The sequence below is a fragment of the Ischnura elegans genome, chromosome 10, assembly GCF_921293095.1.
Source record: "Ischnura elegans chromosome 10, ioIscEleg1.1, whole genome shotgun sequence".
Lineage (NCBI taxonomy): Eukaryota > Metazoa > Arthropoda > Insecta > Odonata > Coenagrionidae > Ischnura > Ischnura elegans.
This window is the reverse complement of record NC_060255.1, coordinates 97,565,186-97,580,056: the sequence shown is the minus strand read 5'-3', so window position 1 is coordinate 97,580,056 and position 14,871 is coordinate 97,565,186. Positions and strand designations below refer to the sequence as shown.

The following is a 14,871-nucleotide window of genomic DNA, read 5'->3' as shown; positions in this document are numbered from 1 at the left end:
TCGCAATCCATGCCTTTCGTTTTCTTTGATGAAGGAAACCACCCTATTCTTGGAGTGAGCACTTCGGATGCGCTGCGTTTTGTCAACTGCTGCGCCACAGTGTAGCACGGCGACCGCGTTTCCACCCATCACTGCGAATTGTGCCTCCGAGTAGCAGAAGATCATGGGGTCGTGGCGACACTAATACGAATGCACTGGGCGCTCTCCTCATTCAGTCGTTCCGGGATAGGCACGGTCGGCCAGCCGAGCATGGAAGCGAACCATGTTGGCGCTGAAGACTCGATCCTGTATAGAATCTTTCTGAGATTGCAGTGCCACATCAGCTTAGCCAAACTCTTATTCATTCGCATAATACCCTAATTTGCACGTAATCCTTTCTAACCGAGAGCTGCTTCTAAGAGAGAGCTTCTCGTTTTAAAAATATGAAAATATTCTGCTCGATCATCTGCTGTGGAAGCTATATATTTCGCCATTAGACTTTGCATCAAAAAGAACACGTAGTTGAAATCTTTCATGAATGGAGCTGAAAATATTTAGATTTTTGATGTCACTTTGAAGCAACATTGGGTTATAAAGGTTTAACTGTACTGGCTACATTAAGGATGTTTCCCATTAATTTTATATTGGAGAATTGCATTCAAATTTGAAATTACTTGACTCCTTCGCTTAAAAGAGCATTAAAATTCCTTACCTCAAATTAACTCATTTTTATTCCGAACACTACCGCAAAGATTCAAGAGTCAAAAAGCTCGTTGTCATCAGATCCAATCCAATACGTGGACGAATGAAAAAGAATATCTTTTTCATTCATGCACGCATTTTTACTTTCGATACTACGGTCATTGGGAAGTAACTCAACACGTGATACGGTTTATTGTACTTCATATCAAGACTTAATTTTTAGGTAGGCTTGATAATTTAGATGGATGGGAATGTATATAATGATACCTGCACTTCAATAGCGATCCGCGCTTATCGTGAACAGTCTCATTCATTAAAAACACTGGGAATTCCTAGAAGAATGAGGAGAGCGTAGCTCTATTTTCACTCATTAGTGTTTTTAACTACATACTTATCAACAATGCTCCTCAGCATCGTGGGGGCTTTGAATAGAACTGTGGGAAATGCTTTGAAATGGTATTCCTTAGCACATGATCTAGTGGGTGACAGGAATTCGATATGATGTCGTAGTTTAACCGATCGTGATAAACCTGGATTTTTAATCGTCTTAATTGCGCACCGGATGTTTTGATCGAGATAGTGTATCTCTCGTTTATGAATGCGCTGGAGAAGGCGGAAAGGTTGTACCTTAAATGGCGTCATCTCATGAAGAGGCACTTTCTATCCTGGCTCTGATCCTCATCTCATCCTTCCAATGATTTACGCCATCTGTTGCTTAACTCTCTCCACGCAATGCGTGTTTCACTTGTCCGCCTTAAAGGTATATCTCTGATCAGCGCATGCTGACGTGTGTAATTAATGCAGAAGAAAATCCGAGAGAATCATGGGTAGGATGATCAAGGAGGAGAAGGGATCGATTTTCATCAGAGATTCCTCGAAGCACTGACCGCGCCATAGTTATGTGACCATGCGCGCCTTTCCACCATGTGTTTTATATTTCATTTTGATGCATTTACGAGTAAAAGTAAATAATTCGATGATAAAAGGTAGCCACGTACGTTTTCCAGTGACGGAATTATCTCCATTTCGTATCTCTCTAACTACTGTCATGCTGTGAGTGTTGTGTGTTTCTTTTTCTGTGATAGTAGACCACGTGCAGTACATTTGTAACTTGTGGTCCCCTGTGTTGACGTCAGTTTTAGGTGCGGGCGAGCTTATAAGGAGAGAGAAACCCTGTATTGTGGAGTATTGCCGTTTCAAGGGTTGTTAGTAAAAATTGCCATTTTTGATTGGAACACGAATCTGCATTTAAGGCCTATGCTCAACTCCCTCCTAAGGCCAATATCCTCCAATGGTATTACGTACGGGAAATGGAAAAAGTAGCACTTCTAAATAGGTTATTTTAAAATCCTAATAAACCCCATTGTTTGCGTGCATTAAATCTTTACTTAAAATTAACAAATTCACCGATACCCTAATCTACTGGGATATTTGAATCAGCCATTCAGTTATTTTTTGACGAGGAAAATTTAGAGGGGAGCTCTTGAACTGAAAGGGTATTCCCTATCCCGCCCTTCCATTCCCATCTGTACCCTGGAGACGTCGGCGGGCTCCTATCGCGACGGCGGCGCCTCCATCCTTTTTCCTTCCCATTCCACTCCCCTCCCCGGGTGCGCGGGCGTATCAGTTGAATTACTGGGTCCCGGCCCCGGTGCGTCGTGACCTTCTAAGGACCCCCCTTGGGTCCTCATTGGTGTATTCCGCCTAGCATTCATTAAATCCGTTAGGGGGAAAAAGTAATTTCCATATCTATCCGTTCGGCAAAAGATCTCTCTTTATTTATCGTTTCTGTCGGACCTGGAATTGTTATGGGGTTTTAATGTGATGATCTCCGTGTCTCTCTGATAGATGTGTATTCTCAGTTGCTCGAGCAATCTAAGCGTGCCGCGTAGCCTCCAGAATCTCTAGCGGCTCCTAACCTAATTCGTTTAACATCAGTGTAAAGCTTTCTGTTCGCCCGTAGCAGTTTGTGACGAATCGCATTTCCTTTGTATTTTATTAAGCTCTCAGATTATTATTAAGTATTTCTGCCCCGGATACTAGATGATCGCTGCATATTCCCGGCCTCGGTGGCGGCGGGGTAACGTCCTCGCCTGCCAAACAAGAGGTCGCGGGTTCGAGTCCCGCCTGGGTAGGTTTCCCCTGTCCAGGGCATGGTTGTTCGTGTGCGTTTAATTATTAAATTTGTTGAATACCCCGATGTAAAATGGCCAACATGAGCTGTATTCGGTGGTTTGGGAATAAAATAAAATAAAAAAATATTCATGGTGTAGCCGAACGTGTGCGAACTAGCACCTCTCTTTAACTTTTTCTTCCGAAAATTCCCCTCAACACGCTTGACGAATTCTCGATTTTTATTAATTAAAACGTATTTTTCTGGGAATCCTGATCTGGGAACTCCATCCAGGTTCCTGTATTCCCATGGCAATTGTATCGAGGTTCATAGTACTAGGATGTTAGGCCCGCGCAGTGAGATGTATGCAGTGGCGTAGCCAGCAATTTCGTTTGGGGGGGGGGTCCAAAACTAGGGGGGAAATTTAAAAAAAAAACAGGGTACTAAGTAATGGGTTTTAAACTAATTTTAACACTTTTCATAATCGAAAAAACATCATTTGTCAAAGAAAAATCTTTAAAATGCATGATTTTTCAACATTTTGTTTTATTTTATGAAAGAAAATAGTTGTGTTTTTACATTTCGGGGGGGGGGGGGGGGGAGGGTTCGGACCCCTCGAACCCCCCCCCCCCCCTTGGCTACGCCACTGGATGTATGTAAGTAATCACAAAATCATTCGATTCGTATTCCGAAGAGGCTGCAGCAGCGCGCAGCCTTCGTGTGTCTAGCAGCTACAGCCTAATTCGCTTAAAATTCGCCTAACGCTTTCTGTTCGTCCTTAGCAGTTTTTTACGAATCGCGCAGCTTGCTTTTGTTATTTCATAAGTCACGCATTAAGTATTTCTGCGCCGCGGGAGCCCCTGGCGGAGACTGAGTGAATCAAAGCGACCGTGATCCACATCGAGTTAACTCTCGGAATGCGGTGGGTGGCATCCACTTCCCCTCCCCTCCCTCCCCTCAAACGCTTGGGACCCCCCACCCTTCTCACTCTCACGCTTTGCTGAAGGCGATTTCACGTCAACCACGCGCGGAACTCACTCGTCTCGACTCAAGAACCTTCCTCTATTATGGTATGGAGTTCGTTTCGCACGACGACGGGCGTATCTTTCGGAGCGCGCCTCGAAAGAGAAACATGCGCCTCGCGGAGGGCTCTTTCGCCTTTTGGCGTAAAACATCTAAAGTAGGCATGAATTACTATGAGAAAAAATTCTCCTAGACCGGGAATCGAACCACAAGCCACTCCGCTGTACACAATGGCGGCCCGTGAGTCAAATACTCGGGGGGGCACACTTCACCGGGGAGGTCAAAATTTTTTAATGTATTGTGCATTTTAGTGAGTTTTTAATTCTATCTAGGTATTAAATTAGTATAATTTAAAATAATATAACTTAAATATTTATAAAAATAAAATTTAAACGAAAACAAGGTATTCTGCAACACTGCAGCACCAAGTAGACGCCAGATTATAATGCCGCCAGCTGTAGCGGCGATGTGAACTCACTAGATACGTCGCTCTGCGCATGCTCGGGCGGTGTCCCAAGACTTCCATAAGGCACAAGCTTAGATGCGTCATAGCACCACCAGCCCCCACCACTACCACTCTTCATATAACTTCATGTTAATGGATTAGGACGTTCTGGCCAGCGCCCCACGGCTACAAATGCGAACTTCTCGCCCTATTTTTGCGTGTTTTTCCTTCATTTTTGATGCATGCGATCGAAAAAAAAACACTTTGGTTAATTAGATGTATAATTATAGTTGAATGGGTATTTATTTATTTTTTGCTTTTTCAAATCTTTGGGAGGGGCGGCGTCAGAGAGTCCTTAAGGGGAAGCCGCCACTGGCTGTACAGGTTCCTGGTTTCCCATGGCAATTGTACTGAAGGTCATGGTGTTAGGCCCTCGCAGTCCATCAAGGATGGCAACGCGAGGGGAAAGGACTTCAATGAAGATACAACCGGTTGAGAGTCTCAAACCTGCGCTATATGTGTCATTTATAATATTTCTAAGCCTACCGCGTGAACGGCGGTGAAATATACATGAGTTGCTTTGGGAAATAATTCCTTTGAACCGGGAATCGAACCATGGACCTTTGGATTTCCGGTCCCCTCGCAGACCACTACGCTATATGGTCCAGGAAGGGCACAAGACCTGAAAGAAGAAAGAAAGAAAAGAAAGACGAGTAATTTACTTGTATATTGAACTCTATTTTCAGCATCTTTAAGTAATAAGTTTATTGATTAATCTTTGCCGTGAGGCTTGACATATATATGGTAAATGAATGACTAATGTGCAGATTTTGATCAATGTCCGCGCCGACGGCGCTACTCAAGACGCTGTACTCGTGAATCCATGACTCACCCAAACTAACCAGTTGACAAAAATATTGAATTTAATTTGCACAAATATTTGCGTTTTCGGTGTAGAATGATGTTTGGGTGAAGAGGAAAATTAAAAATAACAATTTGACTTAAAGACTCCGAGATAAATGATTACATTAAAGTTCACAGATTGATGAAATGATGTTTTTAGTAATTGTTTGGATTTTAAACCCTTTATAACCCTATGTAGCTTATGAGCTACATCAAAAATGTTAATCTTTCAGCTCTATTCAGGAAATACCTAAACTATCCATTATTTTGTAGTGTAAATTTTAATGATGAAATAGTTAGCTGCCACGATATTTCTCATTGAATGTAAAATTTTCAAGTTTTCAAAATGAAAAATCTTGAAATTTGATTTCTCTCAGAGTCAGTGCTGGGTTATTATGGGTTAAAGATATTTTTGTGTGTACCAAACTGGTATTTTGTTTAGATTTTTCATTTTTTAGCATTGCCAACCCATATTAATCCTTTTTTTTCCTCCTTTCTAGCGGTTGAGTGGATAGTGGCGGCGGCGGGCGGCAGTTGAAGCACTCAATCAACACATTCCATTCATTCGCCTGTGCTTCGGCAGAATTCGTGAAGTCCACCATGAAGCCATCCTTCGCAGCTGCTGCGCTCATCGGTACGTGATGCTCACTTGTTCTTTCCTTGCTTCCATCACGCTATTGTACTCTATATAGTACCATCAATACTGTGGGTCAAACTAGGTTCCCAACAAATGAAGCGGCGCCACTTTGGACGAATTTTGACGTTAGTTATTCTATGGCTTGAAATAAATACTTGCAATTTTCTACGATTGTTAAATTTATTACGAATTAGGATTCATAGTTACTATTTCACCGTGAAGATGATGTAGTCACGTTGGAACCTAAGTCGAGATAATTTTAATAATACTCGAAATATGCAGGTGTTTATTTCAATGTGGACAAATTCCACTCCATCACTCTTGAACGTTCAGATTTTATTATTCTAAGGCCATTCATAAAGGAGAGTGGCAGAGTGGAAGATAAATTTGTTTATTTTTCAATCAGAAAATAGTATTACGTCTTCTCAAACACCGTACCTCATCTTTCTGTGGTGAAGGCATTTTAACAGTATAAATTTTATCGTTTTCCTAGTTTTTCTAAAATTCTTAAAAAATAAATTCCATGAGGGTTAGTAAATCCTAGAAAAGGGCATGTAATACATAAGATATGGTTGGAAGGAAATTACTTTGCTTTTCTACAAAACACACACTTTATTGCGGGCAATAAAGTGTGTGTTTTGTAGAAAAGCAAAGTAATTTCCTTCCAACCATATAATGGAATTCTACAAAGTAAAGGCCTCAACAATTCAGTGCATCAATGCATAAGATGCTTATGAAATATTTCTAACCTTCCGCGTGAACGGCGGTGAGATTCATGTAAATCGCCATAGGAAAAATTCACTTAGGGAGTCGAACCACGAACTCGCAATTCAGGATTCCTTTGGCAATTTTGAATTCGGGAGCCTGAAAGCGCAAGAAAGTTCAAGGCCCGTAGTACGATTACCTGGCCAGGGAATTCATTCCTATTATAATTTATGTGCTTAGTTTTTCGGTCAAAATGTTGGTCCTTTCATTAGTCTTTACTTCGAGTGAAGTGGATGCTGATGCGTGTAGCTACGCAGCGACTCTGCCATCGATGCCACACAAGATTTTTATTAGTTCCTCGGGAAGTGTAGATTTTTACTCTTGATTCATTGGCCCGATATTCATTTCCAGAGGCCTTGAAGCCATCCGTTTTTCATCCTCGCGTGGAATAATCAGCCTTTGCGATCCATATCCTCTGTGAGATTCTCCAAGATGAGTTGCATAAGAACCGAGTTAGCGGCTAATCTATACCCTCATCTCGCTAATATCCTGATGCTGGAGTATCGTGCGCTCTACCCCAATTCGACTGCATCTTGCATCAAGAGATAATATAAGGATTACCCTTGTAACACATACAGCGAGACTCTTGACTCAATACAAGTCCTGTATTTTATTATCGATTATCTCAATCTCCGTAAAGCCTTCAATCTTGTACCATTCATCATCACTGGCCAGCAATCCTGGAATTGGTTTGACGCACCTCTCCACGCAATTCTCCTATAAGATAATCTTTTCGCATCTACGTATTTCTTCTCTTTCACGTCCTTCTATACCTGTGTCATATATTTTATTGAGGTCTTCCTTTTCCGCTCTTGCGACCCTCATTTTTCTCAGCGATTGTCATCATCAGACTATTATGCCTCAAAATATGGCGATTAGGTTGTTCCAGGGGCGTAGCCAGGAATTAAGGCTGGGGGGGTTTGGTGCAACTAATACCGGGGTGTGTGGGGGTATGGAATACCCACCAGGATAAGCGGTAGTTGCGAGATTAATAAATTGCGGAATTTTAAAGATAAATGGTTCAAAATGGTGAGTTTTACGGCTTTCTGAGGGATATTTTATTAATCCTTACACTATTCTATTAGTAATATCAGAGAGTATGAGGGTTCTGGGCGAACCCTTCGAAGGATACAACACACCGGGGCCGGGAACCAAGCCCATGGCTTATGCGCCCGATCACCCGGGGAGGGGGAGGAGAGGAAGGGAAAAGGAAAGAGGCGCCGCCGCGATAGGAGCCCGCCTCTGGGAGAGGAAAGGTGTGGAAGGAACGGGACAAGGGAAAAATACCTCAACGCTATAGAAGCGAAGAGGGCCCTACTATTAGCGAAACCAAGCATTCGCAATTAATGTGCCAGCGATTTTAGATTAGTAATATCAATCCAATTAAGTAAAATGCATTAAATTTAAATATTTATCTGAGCTCTAGGGGGGGGGTTTAACCCCCAAAACCCCCTCTCGCTGCGCCACTGGGTTGTTCCATCTTCTTCTTAAGGCTACCGCGAGATTTCTCTTCTCTCGTACTATTCCGATGTCTTCCTCGGTCTATCTATTTGATCGTCATCAATCTTCTGTATCTCCACATTACGAAAGCCTACACCCTTGATTTATCTGCTGCTGTCTTTGTCCCAGCAGGCTAATGCCAACGGTGTGATTATCTCCTCCCTTATTCGTTCCATACCCTCTCCTAGTGGCGCTTATGACATATGAGTCTTCGTTCGCGTCCTCCTGATGCCCTACCAAGTCGACGGTTGGAGAGCGCCTCGCGGCGGAAGACGAAAGTGAACGAGGCCAGCGCATATGTGTGTTGACCTGGTGACCGCCTTTCTTTTGGTCCCAAGTGGCGACCTCTACAGTGCACCTTCTTCTCGCACCTTTTGTGGACAACGCGGACCAAGTCGCTTCGAACACGAATGCCGTTGGTATCGTTCGTAAAATTGACTCTTCCTTATGAAGCGCTCAACCGAAGCGTCCACCAAATTGTGGAATCTTTTTTTAAGGCCGTTGTACACGGGGGCACGTCACTGCAAAATCTGAAGTGTGTACGAAGGCGCAGTCAAAAACTTTGGTCGTGTAAAGCGACTGACTTACAACTTTCCAAAATATCCTATGATTTGTGCCTGCCATACACCCAGAAATCACTACTCAATTTCAACTTTTGGGCGTAGAAACTGTAATTCTCAACGGATTTTGATCAGACACGTTCTAAAACGTTCATATTTATCATAAAAATATTTCTAAATTGCATGCCATACTACATAGACTTGAGATGGCAAAATAGCCCCTGTTCGAATTCATTTTGTGCATTCGCGCAATTGCACGCCATAAAGAGGAATTAATGCAATTCTAAGCCGCGTAATTACGCGCCCCATGTTGTAGACTTATTTTCGGATTTTATTGGCGAAATATTCATTATTTTTAACCAGAAAGGCCAATGATTTAAAGCATTTGGCAGTCTGTAGACTGGTCTCTTTTCCAGGTGAAAGTATTTCAAATATTCGGCGCCGTTTATAAAACATTGAGTTAGGGTAAATGGCTGAAGTCCGAGTTAAAGAAAAAAGTTAGCAATAAATTATCCAAGAACGAACTTAGCGTGAGATTTAATGTACACACCCGTCAACGGCGGCGTCCATTGATGATGATACGGAAACTGTTGAAATGTAGCGATTTAGGGGTTTGGTGGATTTGTAACTGACGGTGAAATTAGTGTGAAGTTTTGGATCGCATTTCGTCGTAGTCATTTTATTTCATGTGCTCATCATCCGTCTTTTGTTAGCTCAAAACGTGTATAACGGTAGAAAAAAAATCTCCTCATCATTGCTCAAAAATCCTAAGATTGGTTTGACGCAGCTCTCCATTCCTCTCTCCTATCCGCTAATCTTTTCATAGCGACGTATATCTTCTCTTTTACATCCTTTACAACCTGTACTATGTAATGCCTCGTTCAGATTACGATTGTTCCAGTGATTGTCGGACCTATAGTGCATTCACACGACGATGGTTAAAACCTGTGCTGCCCTCTAGTGCTGACATCTAAAGTGAACTGAGTAGGGAAGTAATGTCCTGACTTTCAAAAATAAAAAAAAACTCTTATAAATACTCAGTACTCTTATAAATGAATATCTCTACCCATCCTTTTCCCCTGTTCTGGCGTCCGTTTTAAAATTCATCAAGTAACTAGGTAACAATAGTAAGATAAACAAATCATAATTTGCGCCTGAAGATGATGATAATTCATTGAAACCCGGGTCGCGCTCTGATGAAAAATAAGAGGCATAAGTAATTGCCTGATATGCAGGAAAACTTATAATGGAATACCACAAAGTAAATCAAGAGTTAGTGAATTTTATTGCTTTCCTTGTATAGAGACCTCAACCTCCTTGTCAAAGGGGTTCGCTCACCTAGTTGAGGTCGCTCAATTTTAAGAGTGCATGGAATTCATTGCAGGAAAATTTATATGAATATTGTATGTTCATCATTTTTTTCGTGAACGTCCTGGGCAAAAACAAGAAACATGCCTTCGTTTATCCCTGACTTTAGCTTTTTATTTATAAACAAATAATAAAATCAAGCATATTGTTTTCATGGGTCGATAAAGGACCAGTGTTTCCTAACATTTTGTAAAATTCTTCTTTTTTGTAGTGAGAAACCATGATTTGCTCGTAAAAAGTCCTTTAAAAAGTCAGTTGGATGTGCGATTTTCCCTATATCTTTGTTCTTTTTTAAAAAAAAATTTTCTCTTAAATTAAAAACATGTCTCTAATATGACCGCACAATAGTATACCTTCTATGTTACTGAGAAAAAAGTGGCCAGCGTCAAGCAACGAAAAATGAAATCATGTGATGTTGTGATACGACGCTTTCCGCTGAGTTACGTTATAGAGGACTAGTGAGGGGAGGCCGTAGTTTATCCAGTTGAAATTTGATTTTTGTTGCTTCTATGGGTTCATTGTGATCGGTTTTCAAAAATGTCCGCTGGGCGGCTATGACTGCAGAGCGATCCATTTATTATCTACATTTACAGGATGCAATCGCGAGAAATAGCATTATAATGTTATTGATTCGATAGATACGATATCAGGAGTATAAATTTCAACTAACAGGCTTAAATATAGTTTGTTTTTCTGTGAAATTAGGATCGCCATGCCCCTCTACGGCGCTATTGGCGACTTTTGTAAACCTATTTACATTCGAGGAGAGACGACACATCTGTAGGGCAACTTGTCTCGGCGTCAAAATGATGTGCCACCGTACTTTGCAAAGTCATATAAGGGCTGAAGTGCTTGCTAAAATAATTATAATACGTCATTGTAAGGAATTATATGTCTTAAGGAATGTTATGTCATATTTTTTAAATGAAAAATTCAAAAATGTGGATATCCATGTGCAATAAATGACTCCGCGCACCGTAAAATTAGCCGTTTTGTCAACTTCATGTACTTTGTAACTCTACCCTGGGAAAACAAGTAAGTCTAAAGCGTTCATCTTCCAAAATAAGATGCAAAAATTGATGGAGATAAATGAAATGGCTTTGGCGTATTTTTAGAACGCACATTTTGCTGCCAATGATTTAAATATTTCATAGCAGAGAATCATCTAGTCCTATACGTATTCTTGCCCTCACGTCTTCTTTACCGATGGTGACAGTTTTCGCTTTTACGATTCTATGACGCACTACTTACTAGAGTCGCCGTGACTCGATGAATCGACGGGAAACCCGTCCCTTCGCGGCGGCGGAAAAATCAGCATTGTCGTTCGTCGTGGAGTTTTGGTCGCTTGTCTTTTTACGGGAGGTCAAGCGGTGACGTCATTGGAAATCCCGCGTCCAACTCTCCGCTCTGCCAACAAGAAGAAATCCACCCTACAAGCGCGTGTAAGCGCGTGAATTCGTGCAGAAGAATACGAGTGGGGAGAGCGATGTACGGATAATGCAGAATAGGGTAGTTTCCTCCATCAAAGAAAACGAAATGCATTTATTGCGATTCGTTACCCACCATTACTGTATTCATAATATACAAATTATTTGGTTTAAGAAATTCCAGTTTAGACGAATGTTAATGGTCAATTTTAACCTCATTTGAAAAAGGCCAGATTGGCGCCCATGCGATTCCACTCCACGTGACGCCACAGGGACCTAGTTGCTATACGAGTAGGTTGGAGTTTTACATCGTCTGAGATTACCATTGCATGAATAAGGCACAGAGCTCAGGGAAACATCTCTTTATAAACACCTATTAAGGTCAGGAAGTTTTTTTCGTTTGATAAGGTATTAAAAATCCTTATTTAAGCCAAGCGCTACCCGCTAGCATCCTGCGTCGTATCAGCGCTCAGAGCTTCGCCCCAAGGTCACCTCACACGTCGGTAGCGGGGACCAGAATGACGTCACGCGGGCTTTTCCCAGCATTCATACTTAGCCGTCGCGTTTTCGCGTGCTTGAAATTTTTCACTTTTCATTTAATCGCGAAAAATAGATATCGTCATCAAAAAATCTAAAAGCGTGAAATACGTACTCCAAGAGTAATAATCTTTCGATTTAGGCAATAAAAAAATAATAGGAAATCACCCTATTGATGTAATAGTTGAGTAGTTGGGAAATAATTGATGAATATCTAAAAAATGATTGATGAATTTGATCGCCTAAATGTACTATCGCTGAACGGTATCGCATAGCACCCAGGCAGCGTGGAAAGTAATGAGCCTACCTCTTCCCCCTCCCCCCGAAGGCAGCGACCTTAATCCGACTCAACCCCCACCCCTTACCTCTCTCCGCATGCAAGAGAGCGTTTTATTGGATATCATCAGAGGCATTGTTATGAAAGGTGGGTGCGTCTATTTCTGGAGAAAATTTTATTTCCATAATGGAGGTTGGTTTCAGAAACGAAATGGTTTTTGTTTTTGGTTAAAGTTCAAAAATGCTCTGTCAGATGTACTTCATGGCCATTGAATAAACGAAATAGGTAATTTTGATTTTCACGCGAAAAAAATGCTCTGTCAAATGTACTTCGTGGACGTATAAAATCGTTTCAGGCTTAATTTTGTGGAATAATGCTGTATCCATGATTAAAAGACGAATGGTAATATCCACACTATTTTATTGAACACTCAAGGACCGACCATGGTTTCGACACTTGGTCATTTGTGTCATTTTCAATCTGTGGAAATGACACAAAGTGTCGAAACCATGGTCGGTCCTTGAGTGTTCAATAAAATAGTGTGGAAATTACCATTTGTGTTTTAATCATGGATGTGCTTCATGGAATGACTGCCTTTGAATAAAGAGCCTTTAGGATAGAACTATCTACAGTATATCTACGCAATACCACAACCTTTCTTTTAAACCTCGATGTATGTAGTCAATGATAGATGATTCCAGGTTTAAAATATCTGAAAAGTATTTTTTATCGTGCTGTATCCACCTCCTTTAATTTAGGACTCACGAAAGAAATATTGAAGGAAATGTATTGTAAGAGCCTTATTGTCTAACTTATTTCATTTTACATAAAAATAACGGTGTTATAACTAGCGTCTCATGTGTTTTTTTTTCAGTTTAAGGCTTTGCTTTCGGCTGTGACAAAATGCCGTGTCATTGGTCATCTCCCGCATAGCTTGCACTCACAAATATGCTAGAAACGTGTCAATATATTGCTAAACTATCAGGCTATTATAAATTATTTTTTTCCCAAATCGAACTATTATTATTGGTTTTAAACCACCCTTTGTGAGCATTGATCTCTCTGTATCGTCCACCAATACCATCCAGAGTCAAAGGAATTAAATATTACCGATATACTTACTCCAGTAGGCACAATATGGTCGTTGGAGAAACTTCCTTCTGTCTTCAACAGCCATCATCCGTGCTCCTAACCCTCAGTCTTCGTTTTCTAAGGTCCTTCCGTACCCGTTCTTCCCATCGCAGTGTAGGCCTTCCCAAAGGTATTCCGTCATCCAGCTTCCCGGTGAACACTCTATGACCATATGTTATCTTCCCTTCATAAGATATAGCCTGGCCTTCTTAAACGGTTGCTTTTAATCCAGGTTCTCTATAACTTTCTCTCAGTGCCGTATTTTTCCTAATCCTCGAAATTCCTACCTCATGAATCGATCCAAATAACTTTCTTAGAACTTCGTTTTCAGGATTAATGAGATTTCTTTCTTAAGTGTTTGTAAGGGAGAAAATTTCATGTCAGTAGGGTGGGACTGGGTTTGATATGGCCTTATAGATTCTTATTCTCGTTTCATTTATGAGATTTCTTTCTAAAGTCTCAGAAAGGAATCAAACTTCAGATCATTGGAGTGGACTTAGTTTAATATGGTCCTATATATTCTTATTTTCGTTTCGTTTACGAGATATCTTTCTTAAGTCAAGTCTTTGTGAGGGACCTAACTTCAGATCAGTAGAGTTGGACTGGGTTTAATATGGTCTTATAAATCCTCATTTCCATTTCATTTATGATATTTCTTTCTTAAGTCTTAGTACGGAAGCAAACTTCAGATCAGTAGAGTTGGACAGGATTTAATATGGTCTAACAGATTCTCATTTTCGTTTCATTTATGAGATTTCTTTCTAAAGTTTCAGTAAGAAATCAAACTTCAGATCAGTGGAGCTGGACGGGATTTAATGTGGTCTTATAGATTCTTATTTTCGTTCCGCTTATGAGATTTCTTCCGTGAGTCTTTGTTAGGGAGCAAACTTCAGATCCGTTGAGTAGGACAGGATTTATTATGGACTTATAGCTAACCATCGATACTAGAAAGACCAATCGAACGGATGTGATGCTTCATCTTAATATCTTTTTACCGGAGAGAAACGAGCTAATAACATCTACATCATGCCACTACTAACGTGTTTGGCAGGGGGTGATCAATCACCAGTAGATATGCATGTCGATCACCACATGCACACCACACGGTCGTAAAAATATTAAGCAAAATATTATTAATTATAATAATAATATGTGCACATTCATGAAAAGGCAAAACTTTTCGACGGCTATCAATTCCTATAACATTTCGATGGAAGGTAAAACATGGGAAAAACAAAAACAATCGATGAGTCGTCCTAGCGAGTGGCGCAATTATTTGATTAATCGAGACAGCGTTCCTATCTTTAATAATACGAGGAAAGAATGACATCTTAAATATCTCTGCCTTGCAGTCTATCTCTTTTATTTTCTTCTCATGATCACGTCCAGAGGCGCAGCGGGGGGGGGGGGGGGGGGGGTTTAGGGGTTAAACCCCCCCCCCCACCCCTCGTTAGTGCTCGGAATTTTTTTTAAGTTTAATCCATTTTACTTTATTGGATTGATA

The 14,871-nt window shown here is 40.9% G+C and overlaps 1 protein-coding gene across 2 annotated transcripts in view; it reads left to right on the top strand.

The window, feature by feature from the left end:
* LOC124166357 (serine-rich adhesin for platelets) overlaps positions 1–14,871 on the top strand; it is a 186,953-nt gene that overhangs the window by 130,099 nt on the left and 41,983 nt on the right. For both annotated transcript variants that reach the window (XM_046543837.1, XM_046543836.1), the window contains one exon: positions 5,666–5,799. In XM_046543837.1, the coding sequence (XP_046399793.1) occupies positions 5,766–5,799 (34 nt within the window). In that variant the 5' untranslated portion in view covers positions 5,666–5,765. The remainder of the gene's footprint in view (positions 1–5,665; positions 5,800–14,871) is intronic.